Source organism: Serinus canaria, chromosome 20 (genome assembly GCF_022539315.1).
Source record: "Serinus canaria isolate serCan28SL12 chromosome 20, serCan2020, whole genome shotgun sequence".
Classification (NCBI taxonomy): Eukaryota; Metazoa; Chordata; class Aves; order Passeriformes; family Fringillidae; genus Serinus; species Serinus canaria.
The window spans coordinates 5,765,889-5,783,259 of record NC_066333.1 but is presented as its reverse complement, the minus strand read 5'-3'; the positions used below and the strand labels follow the sequence as shown (position 1 = coordinate 5,783,259).

General features: G+C 57.6%; 2 protein-coding genes across 3 annotated transcripts; one reads left to right on the top strand and one right to left on the bottom strand.

The window, feature by feature from the left end:
- Positions 1-856: 856 nt before the first annotated feature.
- LOC103818617 (neuritin-like) lies at positions 857-4,935 on the bottom strand. The gene is made up of 3 exons (XM_009092968.3): positions 4,893-4,935; positions 4,347-4,494; positions 857-1,773 (listed from the first exon to the last, which is right to left on the bottom strand). The coding sequence occupies exons 1-3, from the start codon at positions 4,933-4,935 to the stop codon at positions 1,548-1,550; spliced, it is 417 nt and encodes a 138-aa protein (XP_009091216.1). The 3' UTR covers positions 857-1,547.
- Positions 4,936-8,472: 3,537 nt separating this feature from the next.
- DBNDD2 (dysbindin domain containing 2) lies at positions 8,473-15,985 on the top strand. 2 transcript variants are annotated; one of them, XM_018917207.3, is made up of 4 exons: positions 8,473-8,674; positions 13,896-14,051; positions 14,473-14,616; positions 15,389-15,985. In XM_018917207.3, exons 1-4 carry the CDS (start codon positions 8,668-8,670, stop codon positions 15,595-15,597), a joined length of 516 nt encoding a protein of 171 aa, XP_018772752.1. In that variant the 5' UTR covers positions 8,473-8,667; the 3' UTR covers positions 15,598-15,985. The 2 variants fall into 2 exon arrangements, with proteins under 2 accessions (XP_018772752.1, XP_050838204.1); XM_050982247.1 differs by lacking the exon at positions 8,473-8,674 and adding an exon at positions 9,197-9,273.
- The last annotated feature ends 1,386 nt before the right edge of the window (positions 15,986-17,371 follow it).

The following is a 17,371-nucleotide window of genomic DNA, read 5'->3' as shown; positions in this document are numbered from 1 at the left end:
CCCTGCTTCAGCTTTCCCCAGTCACTGAAGTTAACAGGGGAGGGGGAACAGGATCAAACAGCAAACAGTGCTGTTGGCATGGAGTACAAAGAAAAAAATGAAGGATCTGAGTGGTTCACTCCAGGTTTTACAATGCTCTGATTTACCCTTTCTCCAGTACTCACCCTAAGGCTTTGTGCCCCAGATGCTGAGTACTGAATACATAAGTAACAACTTGTGCACTGAAGTGCTGTCTGAACACCAGCTGCTCTGGCTTATTTATTGGAATTTGCTCCAATTTCTTCATTATCTCCTGCTGCTGCTGCAGGAGCAGAGTGTTGAGGGGTAGTGAAGGTAAGAGGAAGAACACATGAATGCCAGAGGAAAGCTGCATGACCCAACAGCACTGTTGGGACTAAGATCCTTTGCTCTAGAAGCTTGCCCAATGCCTGGAATGCGTCTGGTGGGATCTGTGGAGTTAGCAGGGCCCTGGTTTCCCTGCTCACACTGTGAGCACACACCCCATGGCCCTGTACAGCCTGGCAGGGCACAGAGATCCATCAGCATCCTTAAAACACAGACTGCCTTGGGCTAACCCATAATATTGTGGTTCTCCAACAAACTCAGAAATCACTTGCAAACACCTCTCTGTTCCAAACACTTCCATGCTTGTACTGAAGCTGCAAAACTGACAACACTGAGCCACAAAGGAGACAAGAGGAGACTGTGCTGTTGAGCAAGAGCAAGGACAAATAACTTCTGCCATGCTGTTGGCTCTACAACAAACTTTAATACTCTGGAATTACACACTTCTACCCACAGCTGCTTACAGGTACCTTGGGGAAAGCTTTAAAGCAGAAGAGTTGCTATAAATCCCTTTTGTCCTCCTAGCTTGATATTTCCTCTCCCTTTAAATATTTTTCACCTCTGTCCATAGAAAAGGGATTTACACATAACACAGAAGTTACTCAGGAATTCAGATGTGTGTCAGAGAAGTCATGCAACTGTGATTATTGTTCAGCACGGTTTTACCATGTCCTCAAAGAAGAAAGTCCAGTGCAGGGCAGGAAGGTCTCCCTTCAGCCTGTGACAGGACAGACACCATCCCCTGCACCTCATGGAGCAGTGGGAAAAATACCCATCTTGTTTTGAGTGTCCAAATCAAAACCCTGGAGAGTTGATCTGGTGGAAAGAGTCAGCAAAGTAAACAGATTTCCTTCCAGTTGCCATAAAAGGGTGCAGAATTATCCAGCATTCATCCTTTTTCCAGAATTTATCCTTTCTCCCCAAATCCTGTGCCCTGTATTTACAAGTTCCCAAATTTCCTGATAGCCAGATCTGTGCCTGTGCCTTGAGGCAGAAGGGGGAGAGGAGTTACTCCAAATTACAGAGAAATTTCAACACCCTGGAGATGCTGCCAAGCTCTTCCACATCCCAAGGCCGCAGGATGGAACTGGGAGTTTCTGAGCTCCAAACAGTGTATTCCTCAAAGGTTTGGAAAACAGATCTGAAAGATGCCAGGCCACACCCTGCCAACACTTCTGTTGGGATACTCACAGAGCTGCAGTTTATAAGTTCAGCCAAGTGACGATGAGGGGGATGCTGAGGATGGAAATGTTGGGAACGTGGGTCCAGGCAGAGCTTTGGGCCATGCTGGGGCTGCAGAGGTCGAACAAGCTGCCTTGAAATTTGTTTTTTCGGGACTCCCTTCTCAGCATCTCCCAGACAGCTGCTGCTTCCTTCTGGCACTCCCAGAGTACTGTCAGGGCACAGGTGTGGAATTCATCCCAATACCTGCAGCCAGGGAGACACCACACTGTCAGTCCCTTTGCACTCCCACAGTGCAGGATGCCAGGCAGAGCCTTGCTGCCCTGAGCCTGCCCTCTGAGCAGCCACAGCCCTCGTGTTTTGTGCAAGCGTCCCAGACTATTCATCCCCTCCATCATCTGCCAGAGCATCTTGGCTAAAACTCCAAATCTCAAAACACTGAAATTATTTATTCCATTTTTTCTCCACCCCTCTTTTCTCTGGAAGTCAATAAAATCCATTATTTTCTATCAACAAATGTTTCCCTGAGTATCTCACACAGGCTGCAAACAAAGACCCAGCACATCTCATTCATCACTTTCTCCAAGCAGAGTCAAGGGCAAATGGGAGCACAAAGCATGGAGAAGGACAAGAGCTCCCACAGGCTGTCTCAGCTTTCCTAAGGTACGAGCAGGGGCAGGAGGAGTTAGTCACTGTGTTCTCATTAGAATCATCTCCATTTATCTGCTGGGTATTACTTTCATAAGTAGAAGCTGTTCAGTGGGAAGAGGCTTTTAGAGACTACCAGAAGGAAAAGAGAAAACAGGTGAAGATAAACCGTGGTCCTGCAGGAATAAAGCAGGAGCTGCTCTGCTGTCCTGTCCCACATGGGCTGGGGCTGGGCACCACGCCCAGCTCCCTGCAAGCTGGAAAACAGGAGTCTAGAGGACAGGAGCAATTGCTCTGACACCTTCCCAGTGTCTGCCAACACATCAGGCACACATGTCACCTGTCAGGAGGGGGATGCAGTCCAGCTGGCTGAGAGGGGACACTGTGCACCTGTAAAGGACAGCACGGTGCTGTCTGAGTGCACTGTGCTGGAGATGACACTTTGTGCAGACAGGCAAACCTGAGCACTCTGCTTGCTCAGAGCCGGGGCTTACGTCAGAACGCCAGCTGTGAGGGAGTTCATTAAACCGAGTCACTGTGGCAGAATAAACGTCCCCAGATAATGAGAAAAGCTGGTGCCAGCCCTGGCAACCTCCAGCGCTGGCTCCGGACCTGCAGCAGCAGCAGCAGACAGCTCTGACAGGTAAGAGTTAAACCTGCCCCATGTCTTCAGGCAAGACAAGCTCAGGAAGGTGAAGGAGAAAGGCAGCTCCAGCCTGGATCTGCTTTCAGCTGGGATGGCAATTCCCAGCCTTTCACCCTTCACAGCCCCCATCTGCTCAGGCAGGCAGGCTGCTGGCAAGTGCCTTCCCAGGCTGGCTCTGGGGCAGCACTGCACACCGAGCTGAGACACCAGCAGCCCCCCAGAGCAGCTCCTGGCTCCTTGTCCATCCCTCACCCACCCTCCTGGAGAGGGGACCAGCTCCAGAAATGCAAGCAGCAGTGGATAAGGCTGAGTGTCAAAGGCATATAATTCAGAAATATTTCCTGGCAGGAAGCTGGGACATCATCAGTTTCCTGCCAGGGAAGATCTCAGGACCTGTTCGGGGATGGTCTGTGCCTCTGGGCTTCAGGAAAAACTCAGCTCTCATGTTTCCCATGAGCTTCAGCAAAGGAATCGCTCCTCCAGCAGCCAGGAGCAGCATGGGCTGCACTGACTGTTGGTTGTTTTCTAATACCAAGCAGCCTCCTAAAAAAACCTCAAAAAAACAAAATAGCAAAAAGTATCAATTCTGTCCGAACCAGAGAAGTTCCTACTTCAGCCCACCCATAAAGCAGGTCCCAGAGAGGCTGTTCATCCTGATCCGGGCTGTCTCCTGGAGAAGGGGGAATACAGAGCAGGTCACAGCCTGCAGGGCGGTTTCCAGCAGCTCAGAAAGCGTGACCCCAGGGCACTCAGCCCTCCACCTTGCTCTGCCAGGTTTCCACCGCCCCAGGCACGTGGGTTTTCCCTTCATTGCTATCTGCATTTCCTCGTAACTCCTGTTCACTCCCTACAGCTCGTTCTGGAGATGCAAAGCTGCCTGCATTTACCTCTGCAAATATTTTACATCCACCTTGCTTCTTCTCCTAGTCTGCTTTTTAAGCAGACCTTGCTCCAAACCTGCCCAACACCACCCCTCATTGCCCAGCTCTTCCTCAGTTCTGCTAAAGCTAACATCCTCTCACTATCGTCATCTCAGGGCATCGCTACAGACTCGGGCAAACCAGGGCTGGGACAAATCCAAGCCTGAAGGATGAAGGGTCCAAACAGGGAGGGAGAAAGCTTCTTTTGGGCTGCACGTGGTGCCCGGGGCAGGCTGCTCCCGGCAGCGTTGGGCACCAGGGCAGAGCACTGCCTGAAACCTGGGGTGCAGGGGAGATTTTCCTGGGGTGCAGAGCGGGTCGGATCCCTCCAGCTCCGCTCCTCCTGGCTGCAGGCATGCAGAGGCTGATGGGACCAGTGCTGGGGGCTTGAGCTGCTGCCAAGGACCAGGGATGCAAACTCTGGTGGGAGACAGGTAGGAGATGGATGGAGGGACGCACAGAGAAAAGAACCTCTTAGGGTCAATCTGAAACCGGAGTGATGTGTGGAGCACATGTGTGTGTGCAGGCACGACGGGACTAAGGAGGGCAGGAGACTTCAGACAGGGACAATGCCGAAAGCCAGGCTGGCCATGCACCGTACTCACCTGCAGACCCGGTGCAGTCCCTGCAGTTCGATGCCCTCCTCCTCCTCGTACGTGGCCATGCTGTCCCCCAGCTTGAGGACGCAGTCCGAGAGGCCGCGGTAAGCGTCGGCGCAGGCGGGTCCCGCTGCCAGTAGCCCGGCCAGGTGCCCTGCCAGCACCGGGGGGCGAAGTGAGCACCGGCACCTCTGGGGACAGAGCCCACCTCCGCCCCGGGGTGCCCCGGCTGGGCGAGCGGCCCCTTCCACACAGGACAGCCTCGATCCCCCGCCGCCCCCCGGCTGTGCCCGGCGTTGTCGGGGTCTGCCCAGAGCCCGGCGGACACGGGGCGACCCGAGCCCGTTCACCCCGGGCTGCCATCCCCCCCTGGCCCGGGGCTGGGGACAGCGACCGGCGGGGGGACGGCCAGCGAGAGCCGCCGGGGGGAGCCGCGCGGACCCCGCCCGGACGGAGGGAGAGAGGGAGGGAAGAAGGGAACCCTCATCGCATCGCCCCCTCCCCCGGACACCCCGGACACCGCCCGGTCCCCCCGCCCCGGCATCCCCTCACCCAGGGCGAGGAGCAGCACGGCCGGGCCCCTCCGCTGCCCCATCCCTCCGCCGGGCTAGGGCTCCAGCCCCGCTCCGCTGCCAGTGCCGGTGCCAGCGCCGGTGCCCGCACCACCGGGGCCGGCAGCGTTCCCCTCCCTCCCGCCTCCGCGGGGAGGGCACCCGTCCCCAGTCGCCGCTAATGAGCGGCTTCGGCCGCGGCTAATTAAGGAGGGGGCTGGGCCGAGGCTATCGAGCGTCCAGGGGCACCCCCGGCCCCTCACCCCTCAGCCTCGCGGTCCCGCAGCCCTGCACCTCCCCACGCCGCATCTGGCCGGGACTCTGCCAGCACCCACCTCTGCATCCACCTCCGGGAACCAGTGCCCACGGCACCCCCGTACCAGCATCCTCACCCCAAAGGCCCCCAGCCCCTGCCCACCGCAGCCTCTGCTGCCCACTCCAGGTGTGACACGAGTCGGGGGCATGGGACAATGCCTGATGCCAGCAGCAGGATTTCGGGCAGGGCAAGGATCTCTCTCCTTGGCTTGAGTCTCTTGAACAGGACAGAACACAATGAAGGGTGGGAAGCAAAATCCTGAGTGTTTGAAGGGTCAAAGGACAAAACATCAGCACCTATAGCTCCAAAACCTTCTCCCCAGACCCTGGCTCAGCAATTCCCAAGGCTGCGTGGTCTTTGTGGCATCAATTGGGATTTTGCATAAGTGCGGCTTGATCCCAGCTCTTGCTCCAGGAATCCCTTAGGCTCCAGCAGGGGAACAGAAAGTTTCTTGCCTGCTTTGGTGGCATTGCTGTGGAGGCTGGTGATGTCAGACCCCTCTCTTTGCTGGTGACAGCTTTGCTCTTGGGGACACTGCTTTGCACCAGCCCATGAACATGACTAGCACCAGGACCCTCATAAGTGGGACCCTCTGTGCACAGGTACCCTCAGCCCCAGGGCAGCTGTGCCACCACACCCAGACACCTCCAGCCCCAGGAACCCGGAGCAATTGGAAACCACAACTCTGCAAATGCTGCATGTACCCAAATCTAATGCAAAAAGGGCTGGGGTGTGAAAACCAAAAACTATTTATTTATGAAAGATCAACAAAACCAAAGAACTACAACATTTATTTACAGACAAGCGCCATGTGCTGCATCTTCATCAGCACTGGAAGAAAATCAAGCAGCATGTTCGTTTCAGTCAGGCACATTCCATTTGCCACCAGTCTGGGACACACAGGGGAGAGCCTGGCCCAGAGGTGTCACAACATGCCCACAGCTACCTGCAGGGACAAGCCAGCCCCAAGGGCTCTTCCCAAGAACCTGCACAATGCCCCAGAACACACAGGACTGTTCCATGGCACTAAGAGCAAAGTCGGTGCAGAATAGTTCAGCTGCCTGTAAAGAAGTGGGATATGATGGAGAGGAAATTCCTCTGGGACAGGCACCCTCTGCCAGCCCTGCCTGCTCCTTCTTTGGCCCAGACTGGTGTCCTGCTGTCCCCACAGCGCCTCCCAGCTCTACCTGCTCCCGCGCCAGCAGCTGGCAAGCAGGAATGTCTGTATGGCATGGGGCCCGAGGACATAGGGACATGACACCCCCGGGGCTTGGCAGAGCTTCTTCCAGCACCTCACAGGGACTGTTAGCACTGCCACAGGGGGTCTTCCCTCGGGACAGGGCATGGCCAAGGAACAGGATGGCTCCAGGCACGGAGTGCTGGTGCAAACCCCATCCAGGCTCCCCCCCACCTCGCCTCGCCTGCGGAGATTCTCGTTTCTCAGCAGCCACATTCCTTTGAGGGTGTTTATGGCTTTTCTGTCTCCCCGCTGTCCCAGGCTAAAATCGCCCCTTTTAAGGGAGCCACAGGACCGCGGGTTGCTGGAGATTTGCCGGCTGCAGGCTGCTCCTTTGCAATGTATCGCCTCATTTACTGGAAAAGCAGCCTTGCCTTGCCTTGTTTTTTTTCTTGACTCCACAATTTTCTGATGGAGTTAAGCTGCAGTTCACTCCCAACCCCATCCACGCATGTCTCCCAGAGAATAAGATGTATTTTCACCAGCAAGTGATTCACCTGTGCCTGGAACTGGTTTGCCTTTCCTTAGCTGCCGATTCCTCCCCAGCTCCATCCTCACCCCGCAGCTCCCTGACTCACCTCCCAAACCTCTAATAAACGGGGAAAACCTGAGCAGGAAGGGCAGGAGGAACAAGTCACCTTACATTTTCTCACAGTGACAGGGGCACTTTGATGCTGGCCCCCCTGGGGTCTTTTGGCAGGAGCTGGACTCAGCGTCGTGGGGAGAAGAGGTGACATTCCCACCTGGGCTCGTGACCTGGGCATTTGCGGAAAGAGCGGGGGCTGTTGACACAAGGCAGTGCTGAGAGCCTGCACTGGAGGCACAAGGGAGGCAGGGATGCTGCGGCAGCCGAGACAGACCCTGCAGGTTTCTGGCAAGACTTTTTCTTAGTGCTCCGTATCAGAAGTGGAGACTCTCCACTGACTCCAGCGTCACTTCTGTCCCCTCTCACCTTTTGGCCTGGGGAAGGCACACTTTGCTACGAGTAAAAAAAAAATCATTATGTAGAGCTGGCTTGCCTGCAATGGTTTAATTGGAATAAAATGTGTGCCCCGCTGAGCGGCACGGCTTGTGCTGAAGAGCCAGGATGAGTCAGGCTCGGTGCCGATGATATCAGTGCTTTTCCAACGCCCTCCCGACAAGGCAGGATGAAGGGGCCACGACAGCGAGGGATCTGGGAACGTGTCACTCTGCACGGGCAGCACTCACATGTGCCGACCCCGCAGCAGGAATTCGGGATGCAGTGAGCTCTGGGGACCTCGGGGTGCTCCGGAAACTCGTGAGTGCACAAACAGCCTCCACGCCTCGCAGCAGTGCCTGGTGCCAAAAGACACAGACGTGTCACATAGCAGAGACCTGAGCTAATTCCCCGGCCCTGCCTCCTCGCCCCTCCGCTGGCAGGGCCGGCCAGGGGGGCAGAAGGGACGGTGCCGACAGGTTGATGCTGCCCGGAGGCCACACGGAGCTATGAACAAGCCAGCGCCGGCAGGTACCCAGCAGAGATTTCGTCATGCAGCTGCTCAGAGACCATAAGCCCCCATTCGTGCTACACCAGCCCGGTCCCCCCAAACCGCAGTGCTGGCATCCCACACTACAGACCGACATCAGGCAGGAAGGACGGGGAGTGCTTATGGACAGGGATAAACATTTACGTGGACAGTGAAAGCTGAAGCCGACCCCAGGGTGCAGGCTCCGGGTACCCAGCACAAAGCCGGTTTTCGGCAGCAGGAGGTCCCAGGAGAAATAGGGGGGACAGCAAAGCAACAGTAGCCAAAACAGAGCTGGGACACAAACAATACCCAGTTATCTTTTGTTATGCAGACAGTGAGAGGAACACACTGAGAACGGGAGAGGCGGGACACGCCACAGACACTGGAAACTCCCTTCCAGCCACAGCAAAGGGCACAGTGGATGTCCCCCATTCCAGCTTGGCACTGACCAGGCTCCGGGCAGAGCTGGCGCTGGGCACGGCGAGGCACTGACTCACCCTGCTGAGACACAGGAAGGAGGCGGCGGCCAAGTCCTAGGCCCTGCCAAGGAGCAGCCCTGATGTGCAGGGCTGAACGTGGGAGAAAGCACCCCGGAGTGGGGTCTGCCGGGGATAAGGGTTTCACAAGGCCAGGAGTGAGACGGGGAGGGCCCGTCAATACACGATGCTGTCCTCTCTCCCGCGGGAATGCGTGAGCTGGGCATTTTGAGAAGATAAGCAAAGAAAAAGCAAGCATGACTGGTAACTGCTCTCCCTGCCCAGGCAGAGCCCCTGCCACCCCCCGCCTCCCCCTGCCCAGCTCCTGCCAGCGGGGCACAGCTCCTGCCGGAGCAGGGACCTGCAGCCCACCACTGCGGGCACTGATCTCCGCCTGGGGCGGCTGTGGTGGGGAGGGACCCTCTGCAGGGACCCTTCTTCGGGACCGTGGACCCTGCATGGGGACATTCCGTGGGTCCCGGCAACGCAGAGACCCGGGTACCGCGCACGGGGACCCTGCTCTCCAAGGGGCCGGGGACCCTTCACGGGGACCTTCTGATTCTCCCTGTGCACGGCAGACCCCGTCGCCGCCGCAGGGCTCCCGGCGGCCCCGGCAGCGGCGGTGCGGGACCCCGGCGGGGCGGGAGGCGCGGCCGCGGTGCGGCGGTGCTGGGCGCGCCGGTACCGCCCCGTGCCGCGCCGAGCGCCGCCCCGCAGCGCGGCTTGGGAGAGCGACGGCGGCGGGGGGGCCCGCACTGATCCCCGTCCCCCCGCCCGGCCCGGCCGGCCAGGCCCGGCCCGGTCCGCTCGCAGCAGCCGCATGTCGGGGCCCGGGGCGCAGAGCCGCAGCCGGCGGCTGCCCGGTAAGTGCCGGCCGCGGGGTGGGCACGGCGGGATGGGAGCGGGGCACCGCACCGGGCGGGCTGGTAGGACTCGGGTGCCACATCTTCTCCATCCTTCCCGTAGCGCCCACCAAGCGCTGGCCAAGCGGCTGTGCCCCACCTGCCGCCCCCGGAGCCTCCAGCTCCCGAGCCCCTCGCTGCACCAACCTGCTGCCGGCCCCTCTGCTTTAGGGCAGGGGCTGCCGGGCAGCTCCGTGCCTGGGACGGGGATGCTCAGGGAGCAGGGTGATTTGAGGGACACATGCTTGGGAAGTGGCAGAGCTCGGGAACCTGTTGGGTCGCGGGCTTGTTTTGGAGTGGCATCGGCAGCCCTCAGAGCCCTGTGGCTGCCGGAAGGAGCGGATCCCCCCGTAACCGCAGGGCTGAGGATGCTGGGCAGAGAAAACTCAGTGGCGAGCGGCGCGGCGAGCGGCAGCCGGGGGAGCGCGGCTTGTAGAGGAGCAGCCTGCCAGGCACCGTGCCCGGGTTGTGCCTGCCGTGCCTCGGGCACCGCGCTGCTCCGTTCTCATGCTTCTCCTCGCATGAAAGGAAGCAGGGCCCCGCAAATAGCAGGGTCTTATGACACAGCCTCTGCCGGGGAAGAGCTCCGGGCGGCAGGGAAGGATATTTTTAGTGCTGAGACGCAGAGGATTTGGAGATCGCTCGGAGGAGCATAGGCGATGAAACCACGGCACACACAGGGGTTACGAGGTGCCGTGTCCTCTCTCTCCATTTCTCCATTCCCCCCCCCGCCCTGCTTTTCCCAGCAAGCAGCCCTGCCAAAACCACTGCCTCCCTCGCACTCGCCCGGTGCATTTCCTCTCATCAGGACTACGGTTATTTTTTGCTGTGCTGCAACACGAGGTCAGACGTGCCGATGGAGAACTGTGCAGGGCATTAACACTCAGGCAGCTGGAGTCTGAGCATCCCATCTCTGCGTGGCCTGACCCTGCGTGATTCTCTGGGGCATACCCAGCTCTTCTCGCCAGCCGCTTCTCCCAAGGCTAAAGGAGCTGAAAGCCCTGGGGAGTTATCCTTGTTCTGCAGGGGTTGTGCTGTGGCAGGGTGACAGAGAAAGGTTTGCCATCTCTGCACAACCTCCCAGAAGATGCTGAGGCAGCTGAGGAGCTGCACTGCCCCCCACCCATCTCCTAGCAGACCTGGGGGGGGAAGGTGCATTCTGGCAAGCTGGGGGCAGTGGGGCTTCTGGGCTTCTCTGGAGGAATAGAGTCAGGGGTTTGGGCTCTGGAAAGGCTCTTACTCCAGCCCTTTGATTCATCAGAGAACTGGCCCATGCTTGCAACAACCTCCCACTTAAACTCTGCTCACCTCACCAGCACCTGCTGCTCCTTTCCACAACCCATATTATTTTTTAGGACCTTCTTAAAATCCCTCGAAATCTCTGCAAGATATTGCAGAGCTGTGGCCTCAAGAAAAGGCCATCCCATCCTCTCTTGGCCTTGTGCCTTCACTAACGATCCTTCTCCCAACCCAAACACACCCCTCCTATTTACCGGCACAGAGGGGGCGTGCCAGGATCCCGATGGCCATGAGGAATGAAAAGTGCAGTCCCTCCCAGCAGAAAGGCAGCTGGGTCCGAGTACACCCTGAGCTGGTACTCCCAGCACCCTCCAGCCCCGTCTGGCCCCCGCCCCATCCAAACTGCATCCCGGGAGTTGCTCCTCTCCCAAGCCTGCTTTGGCGAAGGGGAGGATGGGAGAGCTGACAGAGCTTTGCCTCCCAACCCTCCCACGCCTTTCCCCACCACAGCGTGGCCACAATCCCACACAACGTGGTGGGTGGTGGCTCTTTGCTGTGCCCTGGCAGGGCAGAGGCACCACTGGGGCCATCCTCCTCGCCCACAGCCCACCCTGTGGCCATCTGCCTAGCAGCAGGTGAGAGGAAATCCCTGCGGGGAATCCTGCCCTGTCCTGCCCGCCCAAACTCTGCAGCAGTGTTTGGCCCCAGTTGCTGTCCAGGCAGCGCTGAATAAGCCGTGAGAGCCGGAAGGATCTGAAGGCAGCGGGGCGCTCGGAGCCGCCGCAGCCGCGCTGGGCGGCTGAGCCAGCGGGGCAGAGCCTGGCTCGGAATGCTGATCAGCCTCCAGCCCCTCGACTGAGCGGGCTCTAGTAATAACCATGACAATAGTAATAAAAGCCAGGCCACCAGCAGGTACCGACAGATCCCCCACGGTGTACAGGGGCCGCATTGTGTGTGCTAACGTGTCCCGCGGTGGGAACATGCCAGCGGGATGAGACAATCCCCGCGGCTGACAGCCACGGAGTGTGACCGGCCGTCACATGGGAAGGACCGCGGCAGGGAACGCCGCGCTCCTTTATTTCCCCGGCGAGGGTTGCCGAGGGGCAGCCACACTGGAAGGGCTGTTCGCTCCCCCTGGGCCCGGAAGAGCCGTGCGAGGGGGGAAGGCTCCATCCCCGGCTCTCACCGCGGTCACGGGTCAGGCAGGGCCAAGCACAGCCCCAGCTGCTGTCTCCCGCTGCCGGCGTTCCTTACATAATGGGATCTCAGTGCTCGTGCCCAACTCCCCGAGCAGAGCTCGAAAACAAGTTCATAAACAGGTCCTGCTAATTTCTCCCTCAAGAGAAACCCTGGCGCCCACAGGAATGCTGCCACCAGCAGCCGTCATCACTCTCCCCAAGCACACTTACTGCGAGTATCGGTCACGTGCCGGGAGAACATTAACAGCCCAGATCAGCAGCATTCATGGCACTCAGGACAGCACCAAGAGCATTCTGGTTTATTTTGTATTTGCACTGCAGAAGGATTTGGACACTGGTCCTTACCTCCACACTGAGGTCCCTTTGGCAAATGTCTCATGGAAAGCTGGTCTGTCACCCTGTATCATGGAGCCAGCACAGCCTCTGCCCTGAGCCCAACAGCTGGAGCCCGATGGGCTCCCCTCGGTGTGGTGAACTGCGGCAGTTTGCCATGGATTCAGCACAGCTGGGCTGGGGAGCACAGCTCTGCCTGGGACAGCCAGCTGCTGAAGGGAGACAGCTCCATAATCAGTGCCTTGATTACCCCCTCCTTGTCCCTGGCTTCGTTCTGTGCTGCAGATAGAACAGAGAGGCCAGAGGTTTTTGCTGTATCCCAGCAGCAGCAGCTGGTGAGACAGCTTTCCCAGCAGGAAAGGTTCAGTGGCACCACCATCCCGGGCCCTGCACTGAGCCTCGGCACCAGAGCTTTGGTCAGACATACCAAGGCCAAAGAGTCCTTCAGGCAGCCTGGACTGCTGCCCCAGGCATTGCAGGAAGATGCTGAGCAGCCAGAAGAGGACCAGAGCCTCTTCCAGAGAGAGTGGTGAGTCGCCCTGAGTCACGGTGCATCCCCACGTGGTGCTGCCAGCACAGCCCAGCCCGCCGGGGCAGCACCTGCAGATGATGGGTTTACTGAAGGATGCCCCAGAAACAGGATGCAGAGAAGCCCTGGAAGAGCTCTCAGGAAGATGTGACATTGATCTCCATGACATCTCACCAGGCTCAGCACCTTTCTCCAGTGTGGTTCCTGTGCTGCTCCATGCTGCTGGCAGCCAGCTCCCCTGCGGTCCTTGCCCCTGTTTCTGCCAGACAGGGTGGAGATGCTGCTCCCTCCTCCCCAGCCTGGAGGAGCAGAGAGTTTGGGTTGTGCTCAGGCAGAGCACAGGATGTTTGTTTGGTTTCCTTGGTTATTACACTGCCTGCTCCAATAATCACATTTTCCTTGTGCTGGTTGGGCCAAGTGCAGCAGAAAGGAAATGTGGAATGGCTGAGGTCAAACACCAGCCTGGGAACAGCTGGGGTCACCAGCCACAGCCTCTCTGTGCCACCTTGGGTCCTTGCTATTTTGGGTGCCCAGCTCAGAAGGAAGTTACCAAGACCAGGGATGAAGCAACAAGCACCTTCTACAACAGCCCAAGGGCTCCCATCACTCCCTCCCGTGAGCTGGGGACACAAGCACCGGCAATGAACTGCTCCAGGAATTACAGGAATGAAAATGTTTGTGCAGGCAGAAGCCAGGCTGGCTGTGAGTGGGGATGTGAGCGGGAGCCTGGAGCGTGGGTGCGGCTGCATTTATAGTGACGGTGGTGGCGGGGGTGTGACAGGCAGGGCTGTGCACAGGCAGGGGTGACAGGGTTGCCAGTTCCTTTCATTCCTTATACATCCTTCAGCCCAGAAAGCCTGGAGCACTAAGGCCAGCTCTTGACCCTGGGAGTTCCCCTGCTCGTTAGCATTCACAGACAGCCTTCTGTTTGGTAGCAGGGAAACTGAAACTTGAAAGTGTGCAAACTGCGGCTCATCTCACAGCAGCTCCCCTTCCCCCTTGAAAATTCCCTTCAGCAGCTGTGAGCACAGTGGATGGGCTCCCCAATCCTGGCTGCCCTGCACCTCAGGGGAGGGATCTGAGGCTCCAGCACAGAAAGTGCTGGTGACACTGCTGCTCTGGTGTGTCACAGCTCTCCACGGTGACTAAATCAATGTGTGCTGGTAAAGCAGAGCAGAAGGGAACCACCAACCATGCAGCACAGCCATGCAGTGTGAGCTGGGACAGGCAGAAGGGCTCAGACAGCCCTGCCTGCTCCAACTCTCCTCACCTTCTCTCCCCAGCTGAGATGGAGCAGGCCCAGCGGAACCTGGATGCAGAGCAGATGCAGCAGCAGCAGCTGAAACTGCGGGACAGGCAGAAGTTCTTTGAGGAGGTTTTCCAACATGACGTGGATTTCTTCTTCCCCATGTCTCACCTGCAGATTGAGCACCGGAGACGTACGTGCTGTGGGCACCAGCACGGGGCTGGGGGAGTGACACAGGGGACAGTGACACAGGGGTTGGAGATTGCTGGGACATCCCCACCCTAAACAGGACACTCATGTCCTGAGCCAAGGTGGGACCACAGTGGCTGTGTGTTGGTGTGCTGTGGGTTGCTCACACCCCTTAACTGAAGGCACATGGGTACCCAGGCTGGTGCCCTGTAGAGTCTGGCTTTGGGCAGGCTGCATTTTAGACCACGGACAAGGACTGCAGTGACACAGCAGGGGCTTCCAGAGGGATGTTTTAAGGAAGCATGATTTTCCTGGGACCTCTTACCAGCAAGTACAATTCAGTTCCCTGTATCAAAGCTGGTCTCCCATCTCAGAGTCCTGTCTGTCACTATCATTCATCTTTTCACTGGCCTCTGTCTCTGCAGCTCCCTTAGGCAGCATTTCCTCCATGGAGGTGAATGTCGACATGCTGGAGCAGATGGATGTTCTGGACCTGTCAGACCAAGACACTGTGGATGTGTTTCTGGGCTGTGGGACAGAGGAGAGCAGCATTGCTGGGTCTCTGCCAGGTATGTGCAGTCCCAAACCCTTTGTGGGCCAGGCTGGAAGCCCTTTCTACCCCCAGTGACTCATTCTCAGGCCCAGCCACCCTGTGGGCAGATCCACACCCACCCAAGGGCAGACATTGGTGCTGGGTTTGTGAAGCTGGAGGGACCTCATACTGGTCTGTTCCACATCAGTGTGCAGATGTGGAACCTCCACAGCCCAGACATACAGATCCCTCTAAATTCCTTGTGCTGCAGAAGACAGAAGACACCTTCCAGAGTCTGTGAGTCAAATTCCCTTGTCTTGATGCCTCTCTGGAGCAGCCAGTACCTTGTCACAACTCCCAAGGTCCCCTCCATGCTGCAGAACCCATTGTGCTGAGCAGGAAGGCAGCAGAACCTCTCCAACACCCAGCCACACCCCAGGGAGCTGGGCTGGGGTCTGCAAGGAAAGCAAGGGGTGGCAGCACATTCCTCCCCACTCACACACTGTAGTGAGGTCAAACCAAAAGTCTCCTCGCCTGCTGCAGCCAACAGCCTCACACAGTGTGGCTCTGAGCCGTGTTTCAGGCAAGATGGAAGAAGCTTCACTGCCAAAAACGGGGAAGGAATGTGCAGCAACTGCCCTGAGCCAAGCCGGGGGTGTGAGGTGGGGAATGGCTGCAGCAGCCACGTGGGGAGCGGTCAGGAATGCACAGCCCACTGAGGAGTGAGTCTTGGAGGGGCCATCCATGAAGCTTAGGCAGCAATAAACCTCCAAGAGCCTTTTTCATTCTCATACTGCTCTCTTCTCCAGGGGCAGATGCCAGCCAGTGCCCAGAGGAGATCACCCTGCAAGTGCCCAATGCAGCTGAGAGCAAATCTCGCATTTCCTCCACCTCCTCTGCCTCCACGGATTTGAACAGCCTGGACACCAGCGAGGAGGGGGCTGAGACCCCGGTGGTGCAGTCGGATGAGGAGGACCTGCAGGAGGACAGTCCCAAAGAGCAGGTGGTGAGAAGCTAGCAGGCAGCTCTGCCCTGCTCCCAGCCTCCTCCCTACGGACTGGCCAGCCCAGAAGGAAAGCTGCTGGTGCTCAGTAAACCCCATCCTGGACTGCTGACCTGCCAGAGGGGAGAGATGCTTTTCCCCTCCTCTCCCTCCATGTGTTCTCCTGGCAGCTAAAGGAGAAGGAAAGGGGTACTGTAAGCTCCTAAAATTAACTCTTCAGGCTTTGCTGCTAACACTCCCTGCTTCAACCCCTCCACCCCACAACATGCTCAGCGTCCCACAGCCCCACCACCTCCAGAAAGCCATCCCTTAGGATCCCAGTTCCCCCTGCCCTACTGACAAAGGTTCTGTCCAGACAAGCACTTAACGATGGCACAGAGAGAAATAACACTGATCTAACCAAGCAGTGTGTGTGTGTGTCATTGGGGGAAAACAGCATGGGGGATGAGGGTTCAGAGGGGATTGCAGGAGGAAGAGCAGTGCAAAGCCAGTGTGCTCACTGTGTCACGCAGGAGCAAATGAAACCTCCTGTTGCACAGCCCAGGGCTGGCTCCAGTGCCCAGCAGGGACAGACAGCACAGGCCTTGGCAGAGAAAGGCTGCAGGGCACAATGGGGAGCAGCTCAGGCTTTGCAGAGAGGCAGCACAAACACAGTTGGCCTGAGCAGGGCTGGGGTGCTCATGACCTTGAGCCACCAGCCATGAGCACAGGGGGGACTTCCCACGCAAATGGGCTGAGCAGAGAACACCAGCAGCTGCTCCTCCCATGCTGCTCCACAGGATGGAGGAAGCACCACCAACATGAGGCCACTTTACAGCCCACTTGGTCCAAAGCTGGGCACAAAGCTGGCCACAGGACCCCTGCCACCATCAGTGGCTGCAGGCCAGGAAAGTGCTGTCCCTGCCCCTGCAACAGCACAGCCATGGTCACCATGGGGAAAGGAGCCTGGCAGATAAGCAACAGAAGCCCTGGAATGCTCTTCTCATCCTGGCTGCTTCCCTGGGGGAGTTGAGACATTACTGCACTGTTCCTGTGTCAACCAACACTTTGTGGAACCAGCTGGAGTGCCCCATATCTGCATGCAGCAGAAATGTGTTGCATGTGCTGCCTTAAGCTGGGGAATTGATCAAGAAAAAAGGGGCACGTTTCACGACTTTTCAGGTTGTAGCACAGGGACTTCCCTACCTAGGTATAGGGTACTTAACAGCTCTGGATGGATGTTTTTACCTTTAATTTGGCTGATCAATTCCAAAATGCATCTAAACCTTTATTACCTACAAGTATCCCATTGCAAGGAGTTGCCCAGTGTTAAAAAAAAAAAAAAAAAAAAAGTCAACAATACTATGTAAATATGACCTTTTTTTTTTTTCTCTGGCCATGCTGACTTTCTGGTTTTATGTCATGCCATTAACTGGCAAGAGGGGAAAAAGAGATATAAAGTAACTTCTTATTCTTCAAAAATACTCTGTCACATTGTCAGTTCCTAGTTAACTTTGCATGAGGACCTTAGATCTCAGCCAGGAAGTGGGTAATCAACAAGGTATAGCAGCCGGTAAGTGGCAACCACACGTTGCTATAATTTTTATGCTTATTTCCTACTGGAACAAATCATCACCACACTCAAATCATCACGGGGAGAATAGGAGATGCCGTGAGCTCCATCGGACCGTCACCGCCGGCGCTGCCTTGCTGTGGCTGCCGTACCCTTCCCCCGGGGGCGGCCCCGGGCTGGCGGGTGTGGGAGCGGGGCGCTCCCGGATGGCTCCGCACCCGGAGATGGGCGCTGCCC

Excerpts from the sequence above, each read along its gene's own strand:
- DBNDD2 (XM_050982247.1), top strand. The coding sequence starts at position 9,231 with ATGTCGGGGCCCGGGGCGCAGAGCCGCAGCCGGCGGCTGCCCG. Across the intron at positions 14,052-14,472 it reads GCAGATTGAGCACCGGAGAC|CTCCCTTAGGCAGCATTTCC; the intron begins GTACGTGCTGTG and ends CTGTCTCTGCAG. Across the intron at positions 14,617-15,388 it reads CATTGCTGGGTCTCTGCCAG|GGGCAGATGCCAGCCAGTGC; the intron begins GTATGTGCAGTC and ends TCTCTTCTCCAG.
- LOC103818617 (XM_009092968.3), bottom strand. The coding sequence starts at position 4,935 with ATGGGGCAGCGGAGGGGCCCGGCCGTGCTGCTCCTCGCCCTGG. Across the intron at positions 4,495-4,892 it reads CGTGCTGCTCCTCGCCCTGG|GGCACCTGGCCGGGCTACTG; the intron begins GTGAGGGGATGC and ends CGGTGCTGGCAG. Across the intron at positions 1,774-4,346 it reads GGACTGCACCGGGTCTGCAG|GTATTGGGATGAATTCCACA; the intron begins GTGAGTACGGTG and ends CCCTGGCTGCAG.